At 47.0% G+C, this 23,947-nt stretch overlaps 7 protein-coding genes across 7 annotated transcripts; 4 read left to right on the forward strand and 3 right to left on the reverse strand.

Moving 5' to 3' along the window:
• Window positions 1-3: 3 nt before the first annotated feature.
• Window positions 4-831, forward strand: SAMD00019534_116360 (hypothetical protein; the record flags this gene model as incomplete). Its single annotated transcript, XM_012893045.1, has 1 exon — window positions 4-831. One exon carries the CDS (start codon window positions 4-6, stop codon window positions 829-831), a length of 828 nt encoding a protein of 275 aa, XP_012748499.1.
• A 441-nt stretch (window positions 832-1,272) lies between these two features.
• SAMD00019534_116370 (hypothetical protein) lies at window positions 1,273-2,161 on the reverse strand (the record flags this gene model as incomplete). Its single annotated transcript, XM_012893046.1, has 3 exons — window positions 1,273-1,315; window positions 1,453-1,825; window positions 1,936-2,161. 3 exons carry the CDS (start codon window positions 2,159-2,161, stop codon window positions 1,273-1,275), a joined length of 642 nt encoding a protein of 213 aa, XP_012748500.1.
• Window positions 2,162-2,807: 646 nt separating this feature from the next.
• Window positions 2,808-4,287, forward strand: SAMD00019534_116380 (hypothetical protein; the record flags this gene model as incomplete). Its single annotated transcript, XM_012893047.1, has 2 exons — window positions 2,808-3,090; window positions 3,236-4,287. 2 exons carry the CDS (start codon window positions 2,808-2,810, stop codon window positions 4,285-4,287), a joined length of 1,335 nt encoding a protein of 444 aa, XP_012748501.1.
• A 661-nt stretch (window positions 4,288-4,948) lies between these two features.
• On the forward strand, window positions 4,949-11,246 carry SAMD00019534_116390 (hypothetical protein; the record flags this gene model as incomplete). The annotated part of the gene is made up of 8 exons (XM_012893048.1): window positions 4,949-6,343; window positions 6,408-6,787; window positions 6,858-7,151; window positions 7,228-7,395; window positions 7,456-9,184; window positions 9,247-9,375; window positions 9,438-10,521; window positions 10,585-11,246. The coding sequence occupies 8 exons, from the start codon at window positions 4,949-4,951 to the stop codon at window positions 11,244-11,246; spliced, it is 5,841 nt and encodes a 1,946-aa protein (XP_012748502.1).
• Window positions 11,247-11,342: 96 nt separating this feature from the next.
• Window positions 11,343-15,522, reverse strand: SAMD00019534_116400 (hypothetical protein; the record flags this gene model as incomplete). Its single annotated transcript, XM_012893049.1, has 4 exons — window positions 11,343-11,453; window positions 11,527-11,712; window positions 11,773-15,108; window positions 15,196-15,522. 4 exons carry the CDS (start codon window positions 15,520-15,522, stop codon window positions 11,343-11,345), a joined length of 3,960 nt encoding a protein of 1,319 aa, XP_012748503.1.
• An 819-nt stretch (window positions 15,523-16,341) lies between these two features.
• SAMD00019534_116410 (hypothetical protein) lies at window positions 16,342-17,791 on the reverse strand (the record flags this gene model as incomplete). Its single annotated transcript, XM_012893050.1, has 3 exons — window positions 16,342-16,860; window positions 16,944-17,480; window positions 17,564-17,791. The coding sequence occupies 3 exons, from the start codon at window positions 17,789-17,791 to the stop codon at window positions 16,342-16,344; spliced, it is 1,284 nt and encodes a 427-aa protein (XP_012748504.1).
• A 1,097-nt stretch (window positions 17,792-18,888) lies between these two features.
• SAMD00019534_116420 (hypothetical protein) lies at window positions 18,889-23,270 on the forward strand (the record flags this gene model as incomplete). Its single annotated transcript, XM_012893051.1, has 6 exons — window positions 18,889-19,011; window positions 19,069-20,089; window positions 20,164-20,478; window positions 20,561-20,956; window positions 21,035-21,454; window positions 21,526-23,270. The coding sequence occupies 6 exons, from the start codon at window positions 18,889-18,891 to the stop codon at window positions 23,268-23,270; spliced, it is 4,020 nt and encodes a 1,339-aa protein (XP_012748505.1).
• Between the last annotated feature and the right edge of the window lie 677 nt (window positions 23,271-23,947).

The raw sequence follows: 23,947 nt of genomic DNA on the forward strand, positions 1-23,947 counted from the left end.
TCAATGTTTGGATCGATCGAGATTGTTGGAGTGCGCGAGTTGGACCAGGTTGGCGTCGAGGTTGCATCATACAATCTTACGAATTGGAATGTATCCGTAGTGTCGCCTTTGTCAACAAACTATACTGTGCAATTCGGTCCAACCGTTGGAAACTCATCTCCCTCCGCATCAATATTGGTCAACATTCGTTGGTTTGATGACAATGCCAACATAACATTCGCTGGGGATGTGCTGGCGATGAAGAAGTCCACGCTCAAGTACACTATCGCGCTGGCCAACTACCCATTCGCCAACAAGCTGCATTCGCTACAGGTTGTGATGCGCGCATCGATAAACACCTCGGACACCAACGCCTGCTCGTCGGAGCAGTACGGATTCGTTGACAACGATCGCAGCTTGTACTGGATGCGTGTCAGGGTCCAGAACTACAGCGTCTACGGGCACTTCATCCAGAAGGCCGAGGTGGACGAGCGCGTAGCAGTCATCTCCAACACTTTGCTCAATGACACCTCGTTCTCCGACAGCCACTTGACCGCCGAGTCAATGATTGGCATCAACGTGCCATACTTTGAACGCAACGCCCACCTTGATCCAGACTTTTACCTGTTGGTGGACTCGGTGGATGCCAAGTCGACGCCCAACTCCAAGTGTCCGCAGTCTGGCGGACGTGGCAAGCTGTCTGGATTGGCCATTGCTGGAATCGTCGTGCTCTGTGTCGCCATTGTGGCTGGTGTGGTGGTCGCCGTCGCCTGGAAACGTTATATCAATCTCCGGAACAAAAGAGAGTCCAAGAGGATCGAACAAAAGTTGAAGGTGATGAATAACAATTGATCGTGATCACTGTCTTGATCATGATCTTCTCGCGCATATACCTGGTGTATTGTACTGTCTCATATCATCATCATCACACCTTTATTGATTGATTGATTGATCCAAAGAGATGCCAGTCTAACTAGTTGTGTTGTGTTGTGTTGTGTTTGTGTCAAGCTGTATATATATACATTCATTCATTGTGTTTGTTTGTTTGTTGTTTGATTGATCGATCCGACCACCTGCGGTTTGTTGTTGATCCATGTTGAGGACCATCTTGGCTCAAGTTGTGACCAATGAATGAATGATGATTGATGTTGACGCTGTTGTTGATGCTGTGCGGGCTCCTTGTCGACAAGATCTTCGCTCTCAGCTCGCGATCCATCCATTCATCCATCTCTATCCATCCATTGCTTATTGATTGACGCGCTACACTTGTGCGCTCTTGCGCCTGCCATTGCTTCATGTAGCGTGCGCTGTCATCGCCGCTGGTGAGTTGTTGTAACTGTTGTTGTGATTGTTGTGTTATGTATGTGCTGTGCTGTTGTATGTTTGATTGATTGATAATGTTTGATTGATTGTATATGTAGATAATAATAATAATAATAATAATAATTCCAAAAGTTATAATAATAAATATACTATAGTAGTACACACTTCAGTATTGAGCTGCTCTTCTTCTTCTTGTGTGGAGTGTCTGTGGACTCTGCCGAGTGGCCATGCGGTTGCTTCTCACGCGCACGCTTCACCTCTTTGACCAACTCGTGGAATGCCTCATCGACATTGATTCGCTCCTTTGCACTCGTCTCCAAGAACTTGCAGTTCAGCTTCTTGGACAACTCCTCGCCGTCGGCCGTGGACACCTCGCGGAAGTCCTTCAAATCGCACTTGTTGCCGAGCAATATAAACGGTACATAGTCCAAGTCCTTAACCTTTAACAAATGTTGATGTAATCTTGGTATCTCCTTAAAACTTTGTAGATATGTGATTGAGTATACTCCAAGGAATCCCTCGCCTAATAGGTATATTTGTTTGATTGAATGAGTATGAGTATGTCATTGATTGAATGAATGAATGAATGAATGAATGAATGAGTGTCGCGATCAATCAATCAATCAAACATACCAGCACGCATATATTGATCTCTAACGGCACTAAAGTCTTCTTGTCCAGCTGTGTCATATATGTCTAGTATACATTCATCTCCATCGACTGTAGCCTGTTTCCTATAACTGTCCTCTAATGTTGGGTCGTACTCATCAACGAATCTCTGAGCAATATATTGAATTGTCAAACAACTCTTTCCAACTCCACCTGGTCCAACCAACACCAATTTAAAGTTACTAGACATTATATATAAATTACTACTTAAATTATATATATATATTATTATCTCAACAACAACAACAAATAATAAATAATATATGTGAGTATGTGTGTGTGTGTGTGTTTGAGAATGAGTGAATGAACTAGTCAAACCTCATGAGACTGAGTCGTGCATGCATGAGATCGGACGGAGGTGGGTTAGTGGGGATGGGTCTCGGATGAAAGTATAAAGTTTGAACTTCGTTGCTCAAGTTGTTTGTGTGTGTGCAAAAGTGTGTGTTTTTGTGAACAGAGAGAGCCAGAGAATGAGCTAAAATGTGTGGGTCTTTAATTATTTGAATCATTCCAAACTATTCATTTAAATTTGAACTGTGAGCATCAATCCAATATTCAAAATTAATTTTTTGTTTAATTTTAATCATCACACACATCACTTCATTTCATTCATTTCCCCTTCATACCCCGCACACCATCACCTCTCTCGACAAACCTAGCTAGCCAGACCATCTCTCAAACGGCCCATCCATCCTCCAAGGTGTGAGTGTGTGTGTTTGTTCCCTTCCTTGTTGTTGTGTTGTTATTGTTAAAGATACAGATTTATTAGATATATATATATATTCATACTTATAATTATAATTATATTATTCATTCATTAAATAATTAGATAAGATATGGCAGTTGGAAAGGATTGGGAGATTGTACAAGAGAAGGCTTTCACGGCCTGGGTCAACTCAGTGTTGGACAAACGTGGAGATAAGATCTCTGATGTGTCAAAGGATTTGAGCGATGGAGTCAAGCTTATCTTCTTCCTCGAGCTCATCTCTGGCAAGAAGCTCAACAAGAAGTTTGACTTTGAGCCAAAGACCCGTATCAACTGCATTCAAAACCTTGCTCTCGCTCTCCACTTCCTCGAGAATGAGCTCAAGATCAAGGCACAAGGTGTTGGTGCTGAAGGTAAGACATACAGTTCAAGTTCATTATATGATTGATTGATCGAATGATCATGCTCGCTCACTCACTCATTCATTCAATCAATCAACTTCATTCACTCACTCAATCAATCAATCAACTTATTCAAATTGAATCGCGATATTTACAGACTTTGCAGATCAGAATAAGAAGATGATTCTTGGTTTCCTTTGGACATTGTACCGAAAGTACCGTATTGCAGTTATTAGTGAGGGAGATAAGAGCTCTGAGGAGGGTCTGTTGTTGTGGTGCAAGAATACAACCGCCGACTACCAGGGCGTCAATGTGACCTCGTTCACCAAGACCTTCCGTGACGGTCTCGCCTACCTGGCGCTGGCCCACAAGTTTGACAAGTCGCAGTTCAACTTTAGCGATTACGAGAAGCAGGACCCGGTGGCCAGACTGAACGCCGCCTTTGAGTTTGCCGAGAAGGGTCTGGGCGTGCCCAAGCTGCTGGAGGCCGAGGAGGTCATGCGTGGCACCACCGACGAGCGTTCGCTGGTCCTGTACACTTCGCTGTTCTTCCACGCCTACCGCGCCAAGGAGGAGAAGGAGCGCATCGAGCAGTCCAAGACTGACCTCAACAGCAAGTTGGCTGGTCTGCAGAGCTCTTTGGAGAGCGAGAAGCTGTCGCGTGAGCAGCTGATCAAGCAGAAGGACGAGCTAAAGAGCCTGTTGGCATCGCTCGAGGGCGAGGCCGCCGAGCGTGAGAAGCACCTCCGTGAGCTCGAGGCCAAGCTGGACGACATTCTGAGAAACCTCGACTTTGAGCGCACCTCGCGTCTCGAGCTCGAGTCCCGTCTCAAGGGACTGGAGAAGGACAAGGCCCTGCTCGACCAGAAGCTCGCCGAGGCTCTCGCCGAGAAGGCCCGTCTCGAGGCTGAGGCCGAGGCCAACCGTATCCGTAACGCCGCCGAGGCTCAGGCTCTTGGTCTGCTGCGCAAGCACCTCGACCAGCACGTGCAGGACCTGCTCAAGTGGCAGAAGCTCACACTCGAGTCGTCATCACAGTCCAGCTTGGACGACCACATCGTCAACGAGGTTGCCGGTCTGCCCTTTGGCGACCAGGTCAAGCATCTGGCCACCAAGCTCGAGGACGAGAACAAGGCCATCCAGAAGTTGTTGATCTCCAAGGAGGACGATCTAAAGGTTGCCGCCAGCAAGCAAAAGAAGGGCAAGTAATCCCTCTTCTTTTGTCTTCCTGATCAATCAATATTCAAAATACACAATCCAATCAATCATTCAATCATTCAAGCAACCGTTGCTCCAACTCAACCCAACCAATCACCCATCCACATCAACAACCATCAACAACAACCAACAACAATATCCACATGTATCTTAAGAGTGCTCAGTAGTTGAGAGGAGGTCATCCCCATGTACAAATCGATCCGGCTTCCAATGTCCCCACGTACTTCCTCAAGCCACCCATCCATCCCATCCATCCATCCAACCAACCAAGCAACCCTCACAATAAAGTTGACCACAAGTTTGGTCTTTGGTACCAATCCCCTCTATCCATGTCGTCCATTTGAGATCAGATGACGAACTGATGTCATTCATCTTTGCCACCAAAGTTGATTGATTGAATGATGGTGTGTGTCCGTTGAATCCTAATACTTCAAAAAGTTTAAATTTGCGCGCCTTCGCGGAAACAACCCTCATTAACTTGACTTGACTTCACACTTTCATTCTCATTCATTCATTCATTCATTCAACTTCCTTTGTTGCACACTGCATATCTCTATCTAGATTGAACAAGTGAGTCACTCTCACTCCAGCATGCTACATCAACACCTATATTAGTCTCATCCAATCATTCAATCAATCACATTATTCAATCATGTCAAACCATCAGTTTGATAACAAAGAGAACTTGATTCCGCTATCTCATCAGCTGAATCAACAACATCAACAACAGCAACAGTTTGCTTGTTTCTCAAATTGGTCACATATTGGTGATCCAATACATGATGTACCATTGCCAACATATAGAAATGATTGCTCCGTCGCATCATACTTACAAGAGCCTCATGTATTGACTACAACACTCGAAGCTCTTTGTAGTAGTGGTAGTTCAAACAACTCATCGACAATGACAACAAGCTCACAGGCATCATCAACAGTATTCCATGATATTAATGTATTGTTACAACAGACTGATGTCAGCTTCTTAAAGTTACAGAATGATATATCCAACAGAGTGGCCTTCTCGCCGGCCTCGCCCGTGCTCACATCATTGACCAACCATCTACCAAGCCTCAACGCTACCAAGATGAACATACACCCGGGCTTTATCAACGCCAACGCCAACAACAACACAATCAACAACAACAACAATAACAACAACAATCACATGGTACAGCAGCAACCACCTCAGTCACCTTATCATAATGCTAGGACTGCTTTCGCGCCATTGCCGACTACTCCACCAACGTCTGTGGCCACCGCCGCCATCCCATCGATGCGCCCACACGCCCCCTACGTTGGCAATGCAAGAATCACTCAACAGACTGTCTTGTCACATGCTGGCGACAAGATGCTCACCATCCCCTACGACCCTTCAAGTACATACGTTCACTCGGACAACTCATATATCAATTCAGCCTTTGTTGATGCCAATGGCGTGCCACAGGCACAGGCACAGACACCTCAGAAGAAGAAGACAACGACAAAGACACGCGAGCGCAAGACAACAACCACAAAGAAGAAGGCTACGGCATCAAGGGATGTGCCCGCCACGTCGGTCACGGCGACGACCGAGGTCACAATGTTACAGAGCCAGCCAAGCGCACTGGACCAACATCTGGAGAACCAGCTGACAACCATCCTGGCGCAGCAGAAGCAGCAGCAACAACAACAGCACACACCGATCGAGAGGCTCGACATTCAATTGCAACACATCTTTGACAATGTCGCACAGGACAAGGAGCATGGCGAGATCGACGGCGCATTCATTGGTAACCTGCGCAATGACCTCGCCGTACTGTGCCAGACGTCCGTCATGCAGCTGCAGGACCTGATATCGTTGGAGCGCTATGCCAACCTCTTCCAGAACCTACTCAAGTTCATGAAAGAGGCCAACAACGTCCATTCGCTCTCCTATCGCGAGGATTCCAACGATAAGGAAGTTCAAGAGTTCCACAAACTCGAGCTGTCCTTTGAGAGCGCCATCCTCATTCTTCAAATATTGAACATCCCCATTGTTGGCACTTCACTGGCTGAGTTGATCGATGATGTAAGTTCACTCATTCACTCAATGGACGCGCTTCAATCACTCACTCATTCAATCAAACATTCAGGAAATCGTTGAGTTTGCATCGATCATCAAGTCACAGTACACTGAGAACATCTTGGGCCATCTGGACCCTTCATTCAAGTCAAGACAGCCAATCACATCAATAGCCAAGTCATCGGGAAATGATGATGCAAAATCAAAGGGCAAGGGCAAGGGCAAGGGAGTTGCCAAAGGCAAGACCGCCAAGTCAAAGGATGATGAGAGCGAAGAAGATGATGATGAGGACGACAGCGAGGACAGCGAGGACAGCGAGGATGACGATGAAGAGGATGAGGATGATGAGGATGCCTCACAAGACAAGCCAAAGAGCACAAAGAAGAAGCAAAAAGTGTCTTCCAAGTCTGCCAAGGCATCGGTCAGGGCCACCAAGCCCAAGTCCAAAAAGTATGTTGCAGCCATGGCCTGCTCAAGTATTCGCCAGTCAGGCACTGACACTCAATCAATCAATCAATAGGAATGGACACAACTACTTCCAACTCTTATGTAACAAGGTCACAGAGATATTTGATGGCGTGGCCAAGTTCACATTGTCAAGCTACCAGGCACAGGACCCATACCCTACTATTATGGTCGATTGTGCATTGCCATGTTTCTTCATCACTGGCATCAACTTTATTCAACTCAGTGCAGTTGAGCTACTGCGCACACTATTCTACAAATATCCACAGCATCGCGAGTCCATCTTTGAGCAAGTCCTATCGAGGATTCCCAAGACCATTGCTCTCAAGAAGAGTTTGAGGACCTACAAGTAAGTCTTGTCAGTGCGTGGGTGCATGTGACTTCGAGAGCGAACCCTAACACACACTACCTTGCCCTCACCTTAGACTCAAGGATGGACGCTCAATTCAGAACATCACTGCATTGCTACTTCAGTTCATCCAGAGCTCACCACAACGACCCGACTTGAACAGCAACAACAACAGCGATGAGAAGAAGCCCATGAAGATGTGCCACGACTACTCATCCATGATTATCTTGTACTTTATTGACAAGTAAGTATCCCTTTCAATCAATGTGATCAAGTTGCTGACCCAACCACACTCATTCTAAAGATGCTCAGTCAAGACAGACGACTGCGAGTATAGGACGATATTGGAGAACTTGGTGACAGACTTGTTGGTTCTGATCAATCATCCAGAGTGGCCCGCTGCGAATATGTTCTTGCATTTGTTGAGTGTGTCGCTGTGCAGGGTGCTCTCGGACAAGGTCAAGTTCAGTGATATGCTCAAGATGATGGTGATCGATCTGATGGGCGTGATCATATCAAAGCTCAAACACGAGTGCATGCTGTCTAGCGAGGAGGTCAAGTTGTTGCCACTTCCATTCGGCGAGTTCAGCACGGCCACTGCCTTGCCACCTGCGCCCACCTCGCCACAGGCAGGAGTAGCACAGACTGCCACGACGATCATCAACGAGGAGTCTGAAGAGCTGGAGCGAAAGCATGCCTCGAGGATGCACACATCGTCTGCCAAGCCAGTCTGCCAATGTGGAAAGTACAAGATTGGATCATTCACAATCAAGTGCGGCCAATGCCAGCATCCACACCACGACCTGTGCGCACCAGACTACTCCCTCAACGATGTGCGCCAACAAGAATGGCTATGCGTAAGGTGTCGCATCATCAATCAAATTGGCGCGTACGAGCCACCTCAACAGCAACCACTTCAGACGAGCGCCAAGACAGCCTCAAAGAAGCCACTGAGCAAGCGCAAGAAGGGCAAGGCTTCTAAGAAGGTCGAGCAGGAGCCAATGGATGAGGACGAGCACGAGCTCACACCTCCCCATGCCAACAACAACAATGAGACGACGGTAACATCAGTTGGTGACTTCAATGTGTTGATCCAGTTGCTGCTCAACTACCTTCAGTCCAATTGCCAGCAGGGCGGCGAGGCGTGGCTGGTGACATCCAAGCACTTCCTGATCACATCATGGATCGACAGCGAGTTTGTTAGTTCAAAGCTCTCTGTCAAGAGCAAGCAGTACATCTTGTCGCAGTGGGAGCCTGAGGAGGGCTTCTCTGCGGCCAACAAGTGCTACACGATCAGCCCAGACATGGCCATCAAGGCTTACCGTCTGCTGTCCGTGCACATCAAGGCGTCGCTGTTCCAGATCGTCAACGAGCTGCTGTACAACCTGCTGTCGGTGCTGTTCGACCCGTCCAAGACGGCGCGCGCCAAGGCCATGAAGTCGTTCTCGACCATCGTCGAGGTGGACCCCTCGGTGCTGGCCGATGAGATTGTCCACGCGTCCATCAAGAACCGCTTCAGCGACGACGCTATCTCTGTGCGCGAGCACACTGTCGACCTGATCGGCAAGTACATATTGCTAAAGCCCGAGCTGACCTGGGGCTACATCGACCTGATCGCCGAGAGGATCGCCGACAAGGGTATCAGCGTGCGCAAGCGCGTCGTCAAGACACTGCACGACGTCTGTCTGGCACACATCCAGCATCCCAAGATACCCTACATCTGCAAGATCCTGGTGGGTCGTATCTCGGACGAGGAGTCCATCAAGGAGCTGGTGGTCCAGACGTTCAAGGACCTGTGGTTTGGCGATCACGATCAGACCATCGAGCAAAAGACCAAGCAGATCGTCGAGGTCGTCAAACAACTGAACCAAGACGATTGGTTCGTAGACTTGATCCACAAGCTGATCGACCCAGGCAAGCAGCCAGCCAACAAGCGAGCCACCAAGCAACAAAAGAGTGCCGAGTCCACCTTTGCCATTTGCCAGTCCGTCTGCTCCCACCTTGTCGATATGTTGATATCATTTGATGAGAAGGTATGTTCTCCAGTTCAGTTGAATCACTCACTCAATCATACTAACATTCAATCAATCATTAGCGGAGGACAAAGGAATTCCCAGAGTTCCTGGCAATATTCAAGTGTCTGAGGATATTCTGCAAGATTGATCCAAAGTTGTTGGTCTCATACATCAAGGTGTTGCATCCCTATATCAAGCTCTCTGGCAAGGTATGTTCCAGCTCCACACAATCAGACCACTCAATCACTCACTTAATCTCATTCATGTCTAGACTGTTGGAACTGAGGAGACAAAGGTGTACATCACTATTGTGTATATAATCCAAAAGGTTATACCATTGATCGAGAATGTTGACACAACATTCTTGACAGCACTGGAGAAGGACTTGTTATATTTGATCTCGAGCCAGGGATCACTATTGGTCAGATCATGTATCAAATGCCTCTGTACAATAGTGCAATCGACCAGTTACAATTATAGGATCATCGAGGAGGAGCTGTGCAGGAATCTGATGACTCTGCAGTTCTGTGGTAACAAGCCAAAGTCTGAGATATTGCGCGCGCTCTACATCACCGGCCTGTACGTGCGCTACTTTGACTTTGAGAAGCACGACAGATTCTCGGTCACCGTCCACGACAGTCTCAAGTTTGAGGAGCTGGGCGTGGTAATGACGACCATTCCCATCATCTCCAAGCTGTTCACGTACACCAAGGACAAGGACGTCATCTCCAAGTCGGTCGAGTCCATTGGCAACATCATCATCTCCTCACCAGTGATACTTAACAAGGATTCGATACGCAGTGTCATCTCACAATCACTCTCATCGCCAGAGAGCAAGATCAAGGAGACAATATTGCGTGTCTATCTCAAGTTGCTCAAGAAGGAAGGCAAGTCACATCGCGGCAACAACAGCAGCAAGAAGGATGTCACTACCTCAACATCTGAGTCAGAGGACATGACCACAGACAATGATGAGTCGTCCGAGGACACCAAGGCCAAGGCGGACAAGAAGAGGGCCCCAATCATCTCAATGCAGATCGACATCCATGGAGAATCATTGGTGTCATCGATACAGAAGTACTTTACAACGATATGCAAGCTACTTCTAGACACTGATCAGACTGTTAGATTGTGCGCCATCTCGACTGTGGAGCTCATTGTACAACAAGGCATTATCAATCCATTGGAGGCAGTTCCAGAGATCATCACATTGGAAACGGATGCCAATCCAGCGATTGCAGACATTGCACACAAGACCCTGGTCCACATCAATCAGAAGCATTCATCAACACTCTTCAAGAGGGTCGTTGAGAGTTTGAAGCTATGTTTCATGTTCCACATGTCCATTGGAACCAGTATGTACCTCTACGTGCTCAATGATCATCCATCCAATGCTAACCTCTTATACCATACTCTAGAATCACCTTACAACAATGTCTCAAAGGGATTGTGCAAGTTCTATATGCTCTTTAGACATCTAAAGGCTCAACGAACGACGTTCATCCAACATATCATGTCTCAGTTCGACTCAACACGATCATATCGCCACAAGGATTTGGAGTACTATCGATTCGTTGTGGAGCTGTTGGCCTCATTGCCCTACAACAACATGGATGAGATATTCGAGATCATCGTCTCGATTGACAAGATCGTGTCGCTGGAGGGCAGCTCCATCTTATCAGACATCCAGACGGCACTGGGCAAGAAGAGACGTGACTCGGTGTCAGAGACACAGCTACTGGGTTACTTTGTCTCGTCGCAAGTGGTCACACTGCTTGTGGAGTTAAAGCAGTTCCTCATCCAGACGTACGACATCAACAAGGAGCGTGCCACAGCATTCCTTGAGAACACGGCCAAGAACGCAGACAAGCTGCAGATCTCACTTCCAGACTCGATCACATTCACCAAGACCAACTATCCATTCTCAACTTTCCCTGCCGAGGACGACCTAAAGGACGAGGACACTCAGAAGAAACTGTTTGTATCGTTCAAGTCAATGATGAAGTCGGACAATGTTGACTTCTCCACAATCAGCGAGGCAAAGAAGCAGACCAAGAAGCGCAAGTCAACCAAGAAGTAATAAACTTAGGTCGACTATTATATATAAATATAAATACACATATATTCCAAGAGCACTGGATAAGGTTTAATTTACATCGTCATCGTCTTCCTATTATTACGATTTCTTTATCTTCTCTCGCAACTTATCCCACTTCTTCCTGTTGTCTTGATATTGTCTTTCCAAGCCCTGTAGGACATCCAATATCTCTGGACATGTTGGACGTTTCTAAATTGCGATCGCAATGTTAGTAATTGTTTACAATGTGATTTCATTGATGATGATAGTTCGTTAAACATACCTCAGGATCAGCATCCCAACACATTGTTACAAGGTTGGCAAATACCTCTGGACAGTTGGCAGGGATAGTTGGTCTCAGATTGGACTTGTAGGTCATCACCAATATCTGGAAGTCATATTGAATGTTCTTGTACTCTGAGAATGGTCGTTCATACCTTGCCTTCATACATCTGACAATGAGCTCCCACTACAACATGTAAGTGAATGTTAGCTAAGTCCATCCAATCAATCAATAAAGTACACATACCATAATAATACCAATTGAGAAGATATCTCCTTTGACCGTGTAGTCACCAAAGTACACCTCTGGCGCACAGTACGCGTATGTGCCTCTTGTCTTGCGGATAGAACTTGCTTTGCTGGTGGCAAAGCGACTCAGTCCAAAGTCGGCCACCTTGATTGTCCAATTGTCCGACACGAGTAGGTTGAGCGACTTGAGATCACGATGTACGATCACCGGCTTCCAATTGTGCAGACACTTGATGCCCTTGACCATCTCGATGCTGAATTTGAGCACCCAGTCCCACGAGAAGTCCATGCTGGTGTGCATCAGGTGGTAGAGTGTCTGGTTCGAGCAGTACTCCATGATCATGCAGATCTGCGGCTGCACCACCATGCCGTAAAAGTAGACGACGTGAGGCGACCGCAGCGAGCTCATGATCTCCAGCTCCTTCAAAAAGTCCAACAGCATCTGGTGTGCAGGCGTGCTTTTGAGGATCTTGACTGCCACCTCTTGGTTGCGCCACGTGGCCTTGTACACCTTGGCCGACGTTCCCTCGCCCAGCTTGTTGAGGAAAACAATCTCATCGCCATCGATCGTCCAATTGTTAAAGTTGGCCAACATCCTCTGGTCCAGCTCCTGATGAATACTCTGTTGCTGTAGTTGGTGTTGATGGTGCTGCGAGTGGCTGCTGATGGTGCCAGTACCAGTTCCAGGGGAGAAAACATTGCTCACGGCGCTGACTGGTGAGTCGAGATTGAGATCACGTTCATCGTGGTAATGCGAGAGCTCGCTGTCTGACGCCACCTCGTAGGAGTTAAGGATGCTGTTTAGATTGTCAACGTTGCTGCTGTAGCTGTTGTCGCCTCCACCAGACGCTATCATTCGTTGCAGATACGTCATCGAGTCGACACGATTCCGCTGCTCCATGATCGATGAGTGCGAGTCCACAGAGGTCGATACCGACTCGTAGTCGGGAGTGGTCGCGTCAACATAGTTGTAGGACTCCTTTCCAGTTGTTGAGTGCGGTCCAACGGTGCCGGTTGCCAGGCCCAGGTTCTTATGTTGGGCGGGATAATGGCCACAGTTGAGACACGGTCCACCGCCTTGTTCGCCATCTGGTCTGTACGCTATGCAGTCACAAGGGTGCTTGCATGCACCTCTCTTGACTCCAAACGCTATACCATATTGTGTCGCCTCCTCCAATGTTGTTGTCGCACTTGCTGTTGTCTGTAATATATTGCTATTGTTGTTGTTGTTGTTTGATTCAAAGTGAGGCGCCAGCGAGGGCGTGGCCGAGCTCTTCTCCTTGTGAAAGTGTGGCTTGATCATTGAGATGCGTGGAGAGAGTGGCGGGGATGTGATGCTTCCGCCACCACCTCCTGCTCCTGCATAATGATGATGTCCTGTGGAGAATGCAGAGTTTGGTACGCGATCGGAGCGTGGTGAGTGTTGTTGGAAGTTGGAGGAGAATGAGCGTGGCGACTGTTGTGGCGATATCGGTGAGCTGTAGTTGTGCAATGAGGATGATGGTATACCGTGCGGACCAACACCACCACCCTCGGCAAGAGGCGGAGATGGTGAGGGTGAGGGAGATGTGGACGGTGAGAGCAGAGGTGAGTTGCCAATGCCGCTCCATGAGTGGCTCGAGAGAGGGACGATGAGCGATGAGTTGAGTGATGGTGTGTGAATCGGTGCGGTCGATGGCTGATACGTCTGACAGAACCGTTTGAATGAGTCCAAGGTGACGTCCTCCTTGACCGTGCGGTAGATCTTATCAAACAATGTTCTATCGAGTGTCACCGCCACTGTCTGATTGGTCTCATCCTTTGGTGAATGCTGACCCTGACCTAGTCCTTGCCCTAGTCCCATTCCTTGTACTTGACCCTGTCCATTGCTATTACTGCTGTTGCTACCACTTCTACTATGTTGCCTCATTGAATGTACCTGCTGCTGCGTGGCTTGCAGACAGTTCTGTACCTGAGTGACCAGGTCGCTGTCGACAGCCAGCTCATCCGCGACACCTTGCTTCAAGAACCTGTTAAAAATCTTGGTGGCATCATGCTGAACCATCTCGCTGGTTGTGTTGTGTCGAAAGTAGTCCACGTCTTCAAGGAACAAAAGGTTGCTGAGTGAGTGCTCCTTATCGCAAAACGCCCTGAACAGCTCGTATCCAATCTTGTCCTTCATCAAACTGCTCAGAGATTCGCGACTTGATGGCGGCAGTATGTAGTTGGATTCGAAATGATATCTGCCATGTCCTGGACTACTGCCAGCAACAACACTACCACTACCGCTTCCACTGAGTGTTCCACCAGGTGCCCCCGCACCTACATGCTTGGGCGTCAGGAACTTGGCTATCAGCAACTTTGTAGGCTTTTTGATGTCTTTGGGTGAACGATCCATTGAGTAAAGGGGTGCCAGTGGTGTAGGTGAGAAGAGACGTGAGGCGAACGAGTCGGCGTAGCTGTATGTGGTCGCGGCTCGGTGGCGTAGACGCCTCGCTGGCGACTCGCCCGTGACCCATGTTGAGACTTGTGGTGTAGATGGTGCCGACTGAGGCGACGATGGCGATGAGTTGGACGTGCCAGTAGCGCTCAATATCTGAGTCAGTGGGAAGCCGTCTGACGCTGAGTCCTCTTCATCCGAGCTGCTGTCCAGAAATGTTGGATTGCGCACTGATGGCGAGACCAGGGGCAGGTCTTGCGCCAGGTTTGGTTCGCCAAAGAACTTTGACAACTTCTTGGCACGCGCCGACGTCATTGGCTGAGGGTGCATGACGGGCGACACATTGCTCTTGTTCTTGGGAGGGTAGGCGGGCGATGTGTATGGGTTCTCAAAGTTTAGGTTTGGAAGGTTGAGGTCCGACTTGCAGATGGTGTCGCTCTTGCGCAGACGGTTGGAGCCGATGCTCGCAGTGCTGAGGAAGAAGTTGGGCTCGCGCGACACCAAGTCGTCGTACTTCTTATGATTGATCTTGGGATTGGGCGAGAACTGTGGCGATGTCTTCTGTGAGTATTGCTGGTGTTGTTGATGCTGTTGATATTGATATTGATATTGATGCTGGAGGTGCTGCGGGTGGTACTGCGGACTGATGCGATCGAGTGAGCCGGACCGTGTCGTGGTGGTCGTGGTTGAAGGTGACTTTGAAGCACCCACGCCAGCCGTAGGCGATGTAGGACTTCTCATTGGACTTCTCATGCCGCTACTACTGCTGCCACTGCCGCCACCAATGCCGCTGCCACTACTCCCGCCACTCCTGTCAGTCGGACTCTTTTGCGAAGGCCTGTCAACAACATTCTGCTGTAGTTGAAGGTGTTGCTGTGAGTCTGGTGAGCTTGAGCTCTTGGTATGTCGGAGTGTCTGTCGTGGKGGAGGACAGCCATTGGCGCCAAAGGTTGTGTCGATATACAGTGGCCGCCTGGATGTCCTCCTAGAGTGTAGACTCACTCCTCCACCTTGTTCACCGCTATTGTTCAGTGAATTATCCAATGAATTTGTGCTAGATGAAGATGTAGATGTAGATGTAGACATTGTGGTTGTTGTTGTAGTTGTCGTTGTAGTTGGCGCCACTGGCTGTGTCTTTGGGATAGTCCCATTAGTGAGCTCGTCCAACATTGAAATGATCTCAGCCGATGGTGTCCTATTCTTATTACTTGTATCAACCTGTTGTTGTTGTTGTTCTAGTTGTTGTTCTAGTTGTTGTTGAGGATGATGAAGTAGGTCCATGACTTTATGCTGCGGAGGCGGCTGTGAGTCGCTCAGCTCGTGCTGCATCGTCGACTGACTCCAGACAAGCTTCTTTATATGATTGATTGATTGTTGGTGTAGTTATACAACTACCTGCGCTGCGCCAGAACAATAAGAGTTCTCAATTTGATTAATTGACACTGACTCTGTGCGTTATTGTTGTTGTAATTGCTGTTATTGATTATACACAATACGATTAATAGAATTCTAATTTGATTGAGATAATGTTGATGTTGATGTTGATGTTGGTGTTGATGTTGGTGATGGCCCGTCCCACTATACCACCACCATCAATCAATCAATCATCAACATCATCATCATCATATACACTTACCTTGCAGTCTGCAAACAAACCATTAATACTGTTGTTATGGTAACAACTATATACTGTAGTTGATGCGCAACCACGAATGAATGACTCCCCTTCCAAGTAGGGCTCGAGATGATGTGTTGGATTGTGTGGAGTGTGTGCGTAAAGAGATGTAATTGTGTGTATGTGTGTATTTGTTTGATTGAAAGTCGTGTTGTGATGATACACACACACTCAGACACAAACATCTATCAACACAAGTTATTCATGAATGAGGGAGAGATGGAACATCTTCAAACACCTCCTCTGGAACATACACAAGATGGAGGAGGCCAGAGCGCAACATCGGGGCGGGTCCTTGGCCCAAAAGACAAGGTCGTGGTGAACTTTTCACTCGTTCCATCGAGAAATGAGATGTATTGATGGTCGACCATAGAATGGGGTTCGACCGTGAAGTGCAAGTTGTAAAAAATGAGCTTCGTGGGGGCTGGAATGATCCCTAAACACACTGACTGTCCCAGTGATTTTAAGTATGGCTAAGGTTGTTGTTGCTGCTGTTGCTGTTGCTGCTGCTGCGTCATTGTGAGCAGGTCTTCAAGTCCATTTCGTCCCTTGCCCTTGTGTTCATTTGATTTCTTCTCAAAGATGTGTCCAAGTAATTTGATGGCCTCGATCCTCCTCTTGCGATCATGTTTGCTAACGTCAGAGCTCTTCTTCTTGCTCATGACATTCTCGCATACCTCTCTGACGGCCTTGTCAATGTCCAATCGACCCAACTTCCATATAAGCTTCAGGCCCTCCTTTAGCAAACCTTCGGTGGACTCGGGCGCCGCTGTCTCCAGCTCTGGATTCATCTGGTTGACCTGTCCTTGCAGCTTCACCGCTGACTTTACCAGCGAGTAAACCTCGCCGACCTGATGTCCCTTCTCCTGGATCTCGTGGAAGAAACCAAAGAACGACTGTTGTTTGGCTTCCTGAATATATACATAGCCTAGAAGTGCTAACAAATCTGGACCACCTGGAGCCTGTGCCATCTCTGTTGCTTGTTCCGTCATCTATTTGTTGGTGATTGATGATGAAGTTGTGGTTAGGGGGTTACAAATGATCAATCAATCATTCACTCCAATCATTGACTTACAATTTTCTCAAAGCTTGATTGATTGCCATTGACGTAGGGCTCGACCATTATGATTAGTTGTTTGGTCAACTGGTCAATGCGTTCCTTGTGCTTCTTCTCCATCTCTTCAGGATTGGGCTGAGGGGCCTCTCCAGCCGTAGTCGCCTGTGCAAACAAATCGTAGAATGTTAGATCGCCAAAGAAGTTCTGGAATTGGCCACCGCCAAAGACCATTCGGAACAACTGGACTGGATCAATCATGTTCTCATTGAACGCGTCGAAACCAAACTGATCGTACTGTTTCCTCTTGTCGGGGTCTGACAGCACCTGGTACGCCTCACTAATCTTCTTGAACATCTCCTCTGCATATGCATCGTTCCTGTTCTTGTCCGGATGATACTCTGTCGCCAGTTTATAATAAGCCTTCCTAATCTCTGCCTGTGTAGCAGTCTTGCTCACCTTTAACACCTCATAGTAGTCGACCTTTTCTTCGCTCCTTGCCACGACCGGCTTGGTCAATGCTTGATTATTATGAGGTGTAGGCATTGTCTTTCTCATCTACATTGGTCATTGGTCGAGTGTCGAGTCAATCAAGTTAGCTCTGAACGTTGTCGAAGCCATTGAAAGAAAGAAAGACCTACAGTCTGTGCTCGCTCAAGGAAGTCTGGTCGTTCGAAACATGAAGCAGTGCTGCCTCCAGAGTCGATTATAAGATGTTTCAATTGCTGAGTAGACATTGTATTGATATCATCTTCACTCATCTGAGTGATATGTGGCAGAGGTGGCTGTGGACGATGTGCAGTCGTCGTCGTTTCCGACATTGATGTTGAAGTACCATCCATTGTTGTTGATGATGTTGAGAAAGTCATCAAACCTAACTATATATTTATTTATTTATTTATGTTATCTGTTTAGATTGATATATTATTATTGTTATGATTATTAGAGTACATGTCAATGTCATACACACATTGTTGTGAATGAATATGAATGTGAACAAACACAACTATGTAATAAAGTGTTGTCACCCACAACTCTTGTGTCTTCTCATGAAGTGTTGATGTGGATTCTCCTAAATTCATTCTTCATTACAACATCATTCAATCATACATGTAATAACTACTATTAAACATATAACGACAAGGTATAACAACAAACAAAGTTATTGTAATTGTAATGTATTGAAGTAGAAGGTAATACCTTTCCTACACAATACCATACTAAAAGGTCAGACCCTTCCTTGACGCTAACTCCAAAGATAGACTCTTTGTCGAACCATGTAGGTGTACATGCTGGTCAAAGGACCTCTGAAACTTTGGTCCCTGGACGAGCCATGTCCATCACCACATCATCACTCCCAAGAAACGTAAATTTTAAATGCCCATGCAAAGATCTGATGGGAGAATATCTTAAATATCCGAATGCGTAGGCTGAATTAGATTATTGCCATCGAGTAGACACTATAACTCTGCTCGCTAAACAGGCTGATAATCATTAGATACTGTCCTCTAGATGAGGTGGTAGAAGAGTATCGTGATAGAGTGACCCATCCATCTTGATCAACAGAGCCACAACAAAGTGTTTGTTTCCGATGGATGGTTTGAGGAGATGGTTGATGATTGAATGAATGAATGAATGATGTGGACCCTTCGTCATCATCAATGTCATTCATGTTGGCAACTACATAGTCTTGTCATATTACACCTACATACCTCTACAACTTACATCATGACATTACAACATCAACAACAACAATATCATGTCATCCTCATGCTGGTGTTGCTATTGTTGTCAATCATGGACACATCAAAGGCACAACCAAAGCTGGATAGCTTAACAAAGGCGTATACAGCAACAGGTGATTGTACCATTACTATCAAACTTCAATATTTCCAGAACTCTACCATTGTAGCCATTAAAGTCGATGGATCGTCAACTAACGAATCAATGGCCAACACTCTCTTTAATGGATACCAATACGTTAAGTTCCTTCATACTTTCCCTCAAGGACCTGCACAACTACTCTCTGGCATTGCCTATGATGATATGGGCTCCCAATCACCATGGCAAGTCAATGTATTATGTGATGGTAAGTTGTCAACTTGGTGTACCATGCCCATCAATCACATCACATAACTTCACATAGCTAACACATCCACCATCACCACCTCCTCCGCCACCAACAACAGTCCTTCCTCCTCTCACAATGAGCGGATACACTGGAGGATTCATCAACACAATGGCCACACCTATGAAGGGTCAGCCCCCAATGAGGATCAATGTCTATCAGTCATATGTTGTGGTCAATGGCTCTATTGACGGCGCCGATATGACATATACTTGTACCGCCAACTGCTATGTATGCTACCCCATCCTCAACAAGCAACTGGGCCCTCAATCATGGCTGGTCCAAGTGATGATCTACCCAACACCCAAGTGTATGGATAGCACTGTCCCCAACTACGCATCGCCATTTACAATTGTTATGAACGTTGCCAATAGGAATGCTTCGCTCACATTCCCTGCTCTTGTGAATACCACCACCTCCGTGACTCAACAGTTTGTAGAGTATAACTACGACATTGGCACTGGAATCGTTCCAACGAGATACGATCCAAACTATTACGCGATGGCCACTTCACAGCCAGGTGCCGGCACATACTTTGTCAGTACCAACATGACCCTCAACCCCAACGTAGCCCAGGCCTTCAATATCCTCTTTGAGTACAAGTCTATCAAGCCGGTATTGAACATGCCAAATGGAGACATACGTACCCTGATTCTGTCCAAGGTCAGCAGCGCAGAGTTGCTAGTCTACGAAGCTGTGGACATGCCCCTGAGCATCAAGAATTACACCAAGACGACTGGTGCACCTGCACCACCCACACCAAACATCAGTGACATCTTGGAGGGTGTGTCGTCGACGAGCTTCAAGACAAGGTTCACGCTGCCAAGCTATCGCCAGTGCACCTATGGCTACTCACCATCTGTGGAGGGCTGGACTTCAGCCATTCAATATCCATTTGGAGTGATTGCCGTTCAAGACAATGGCGCCACAGACATGGCGTTTAGTTTCTTTGCTTCCAAATACTCTGGATCCAATGCCTACGCCATCGACTGCTACTTTGGCAGGGTCAATATCCCAATGCCAGGTCCATTCGTTAATGGTAAGTAACTCCACTAATACGCCAAAGATTCAATCATTCACTCTCTCAACAAATCAATCAATCAATCAATCAAGATACTCGCCCTCCAGTTGTAAAGACATGGAACTTGACACAAGTCTCTGCACACTTATACGTTGTTCGCGTTAACATTGTTGATGATCTTAGTGGCTTTGGAAGGATGATGCTATACTTTGAGACTGGAGACATGATCGACATCACAATTGAAGACTTGATTGAAGGCGACAGTCTGGATGGCACATATGAGAAGGCATTCATGATCTACAATATAACCAATCTTGTCAATCCCAAGTACTCATACATCCTGTCCGACCGTGTTGGTAACTCACCGATTGCCGACAACGCACCATTAGGCTTCATGACCAGTAGCTGTAAGTCATCATTCATCCATCAGTCCACTGGTTCACTCAATCACTCATACTTACACTTGGCATGCTGGCGAATAATATATAGTTAGGATTGGCGCCGATGACTTGACAGTGTTCTACTTTGATAAGTATGAGATGGACGTCAGCTCTGCACCAATGAACAACACACTATACCTGGCCTCGCCCAGGGCTAAACCAAATTGGAAACCAATCATATTCTTTGGATCGATTGACGATAACCCTAACTACATGGCCACTGGCTACTACGACGCGAAGCTCAAACTCTTTGTAATACCATTCACAGTGCCAGCGCGCACGATGACCACCAAGATGAAGTTCTTTATCAACTTCCAACTGTCTGACTTTACAACTGCCATGCGATGGTTCCAACAAGACTCTGCCTCAACCAACTTGGTGATTGACAGTGCACCCATCCAAGCACTCTTCCCCAGCACCTCCATTGTCAACATCATATCACAGTGTAAGTATATATTGTGGCGCTCCATGGACGACTACTAATTGACTCATTAACCAATCAATCAATCAATCAATCAATCAGACGGCGATGAATTGCCACCACAATTAGCCGGTATTGATGCTCATCCTAGCCTAACTGTGACATTGGATGCTAACTCTCAAGCGACCATTGGTTGGAACATTTCGATAAGGGACGAAGGCAATGGGTTTGCTCGTGGAGTGTTCAACGTTATTAGTACTGTAGATGGTACTCCACGTCGCTTCGAGTTTACCCCTGCCAACAGGACGAGTGGCGATGACCAGTATGGCAATTACGAGATACGATTCCAAGTGGACTCCAAGGGTCGCAATCAGACCTACACCTTCTTGGACATTGAATTGTTTGACAAGTCCATGAATCGGGCCCTCTACGAGTCTGCAGTCGAGACATTCAAGACCCTTTCACCAATAGCATACATCATCAGTGACTATGTCCATGAGTTCAACATCAATGTCACAACATGTAAGTGCCTATCCGCGCCTAATCATTCAATCATTCAAAGACTCACTCGCTCACTCAATCAATCATGCTAGACCAAGTACCATCGGACAGTTGGCCGAGACTGGAGAGTCTTCAGTTCACTCGACAATACGTGGACGTTGGAACACAATACAGAGATGTTGAAGTCTTCTTCACAGTGAGGGCATATGATTACAGCTTGAGACACATGCCCTGTGTATACCTGACTGGCCTCGTTTTTGAGATCTACAAGATGGAGGCGCGACTGGTCAATGTCTCGGCGGACAATGTCTATACATTCACAGCCACTGGCTACCTGCCCTACGCGTTTGCAACTTCCACTGGTAATGGCGCACAAGTAATCCCATCACCCATGACGGCAATGGTGTCTCTGTATGGTCTGATGGACACGAACCAGCACATGGTTGGATACAGCAACGACCAACTACCAGGTGCCAATGTACAAAAGACACTGCTGATCACTTACACTCACAACAATCCAGTGTTGGATCGATACATTGTCGATACAGATGGCATTGTCACGGTGTTTGGCAAAAACTTTGCACCCAACTGCTCGCTTGTCGCCTTCGCTGGCGACCAGCCCGACTTCCACTTTCCACCAAACACCTCAATATTCACAAGAATCGATGGCGTCTATGTGATCGCCACCTTCTCATTCAACCTCACCGAGCCCACATCCTTGTACATTCAGATGCGAAACAATGATACACTCATATCCAACAACCTTCTGTTCAACTATGTGCCACAGGGAGGCAATGTTACCCCACCCGTTGACCCACCTGGACCAACAATCAACTGCACTGGCACTGGCAACCCTCCCTGCTCAGGCAATGGCGTGTGCTCGCCGACCTTTGGCTGCCAGTGCAATGGCACATGGTATGGAGATGATTGCTCGTCACATGCTGTGCCAACAACACCCGTGATCAATCCCGACAGTCCGACGACTGTGTACACATTCAACATCAGTGGCCTGACGATCGTGGGCGAGATCGAGGTCATCAGAGTGCGCGTGCTCGATCAACTTGGCGCAGAGTTGGTGGCATATCCGCTCAATCAATGGAATGTCTCGACGATCACCAATCAATCATTTGACTATGTTTCCGCGTTTGGACAGAATTCTGGTGCGAGGATCAAGGTGAATGTGCGATGGTTCACTGAGGACGAGGACATTAAGTTCGCTGGCGACATACTCCCAATGAAGAAGAACACGATCAAGTACACCATCACACTGTCCAACTACACATTCCCAAGCCAGTTGGATTCGATGCAAGTTGTGATGCGTGCCACCATCAACACCACCGATGCAAACTCTTGCTCAGTTCAGCAATATGGCTTTGCCAATCAGAGCGATGGCGACTTGTATTGGATGCGTGTCAAGGTGCAGAGCTACAGTGTATATGGCCACTTCATCCAGAAGGCATTGGTTGATGGCAGGCCATCAAGGATAACCAACGTGCTACTTGATGAGACTACCCAGATTGTGAACAACAACACTCAATCATCACAAACATTGATCGGCATTAATGTACATGCCTTTGAGAAACAGGCATTGATGGATCCTGACTTCCAACTATTGCTGGACATTGATGATGCTAAGGACGTTGATGGAGCGATATGCAAGCGTGGATCAAGTGGAACCAAACTATCTGGATTGGCCATCGCTGGAATCGTTGTCCTCTGTGTTGCTTTTGTAGCCGCCATTGTTGTTGCCATCGTCTTTAGAATGAGGGCCAATCGACGACAAAAGAAGGAGTTGGGCAGGATCAATGTGAGGTTAGCTCAGATGAATCAGAAATAAAGTTGTATTTATTGATTGATTTGGGATCATTCTAGTCTAGTGGACATGTTTGAATAGGGTCTGAAGTACGGAAATGACCAAAAAAGGAAAGGGTTAGATCACATAAAAAAAAGATCGTTTTTTGGTCAAGTTAGAATCCCATGGGATACATAAAAATCATGATTATTGTGCTCAGAATCTACACCTATATTTAAACTGTTAAAGATGGATGAATAGTAGTAGATCTGGACGACTTCTGATGACTTGACCGATGACCCGGGTGTGAAGGGTGGGTCCTCTGCCACCTCCATCCCATCGTCCCCATCCCACATACAATCATCCCCTCTCCCAACAACTACGCTTTCAACGCAAACCACATCATCATCAACATCCCTCCTATCATCATGGACACTGTCAACTCCAACATCAACATCGACATCAACATCAACAACAACAACAACTACAAGTACAAGTACAAATACAAATACAAATATGGCATCAATCAAAGTGATAATGATGATGTTGGTGATGATTATGGCGATGACATCACTCATTGGACGAACACATGGCCAAGTGATCGATGTTAGATTTGTGTTGGAATATTATAACGCTATACAATGTAATGTTCAAGCGTACCTGGTCGTCAATCATACATTGCCCATCACTGGAATACAGGTGGTTGGCCAGGCCAACCCCAC

The sequence above is a fragment of the Acytostelium subglobosum genome, assembly GCF_000787575.1.
Source record: "Acytostelium subglobosum LB1 DNA, scaffold: scaffold34, whole genome shotgun sequence".
Lineage (NCBI taxonomy): Eukaryota > Evosea > Eumycetozoa > Acytosteliales > Acytosteliaceae > Acytostelium > Acytostelium subglobosum.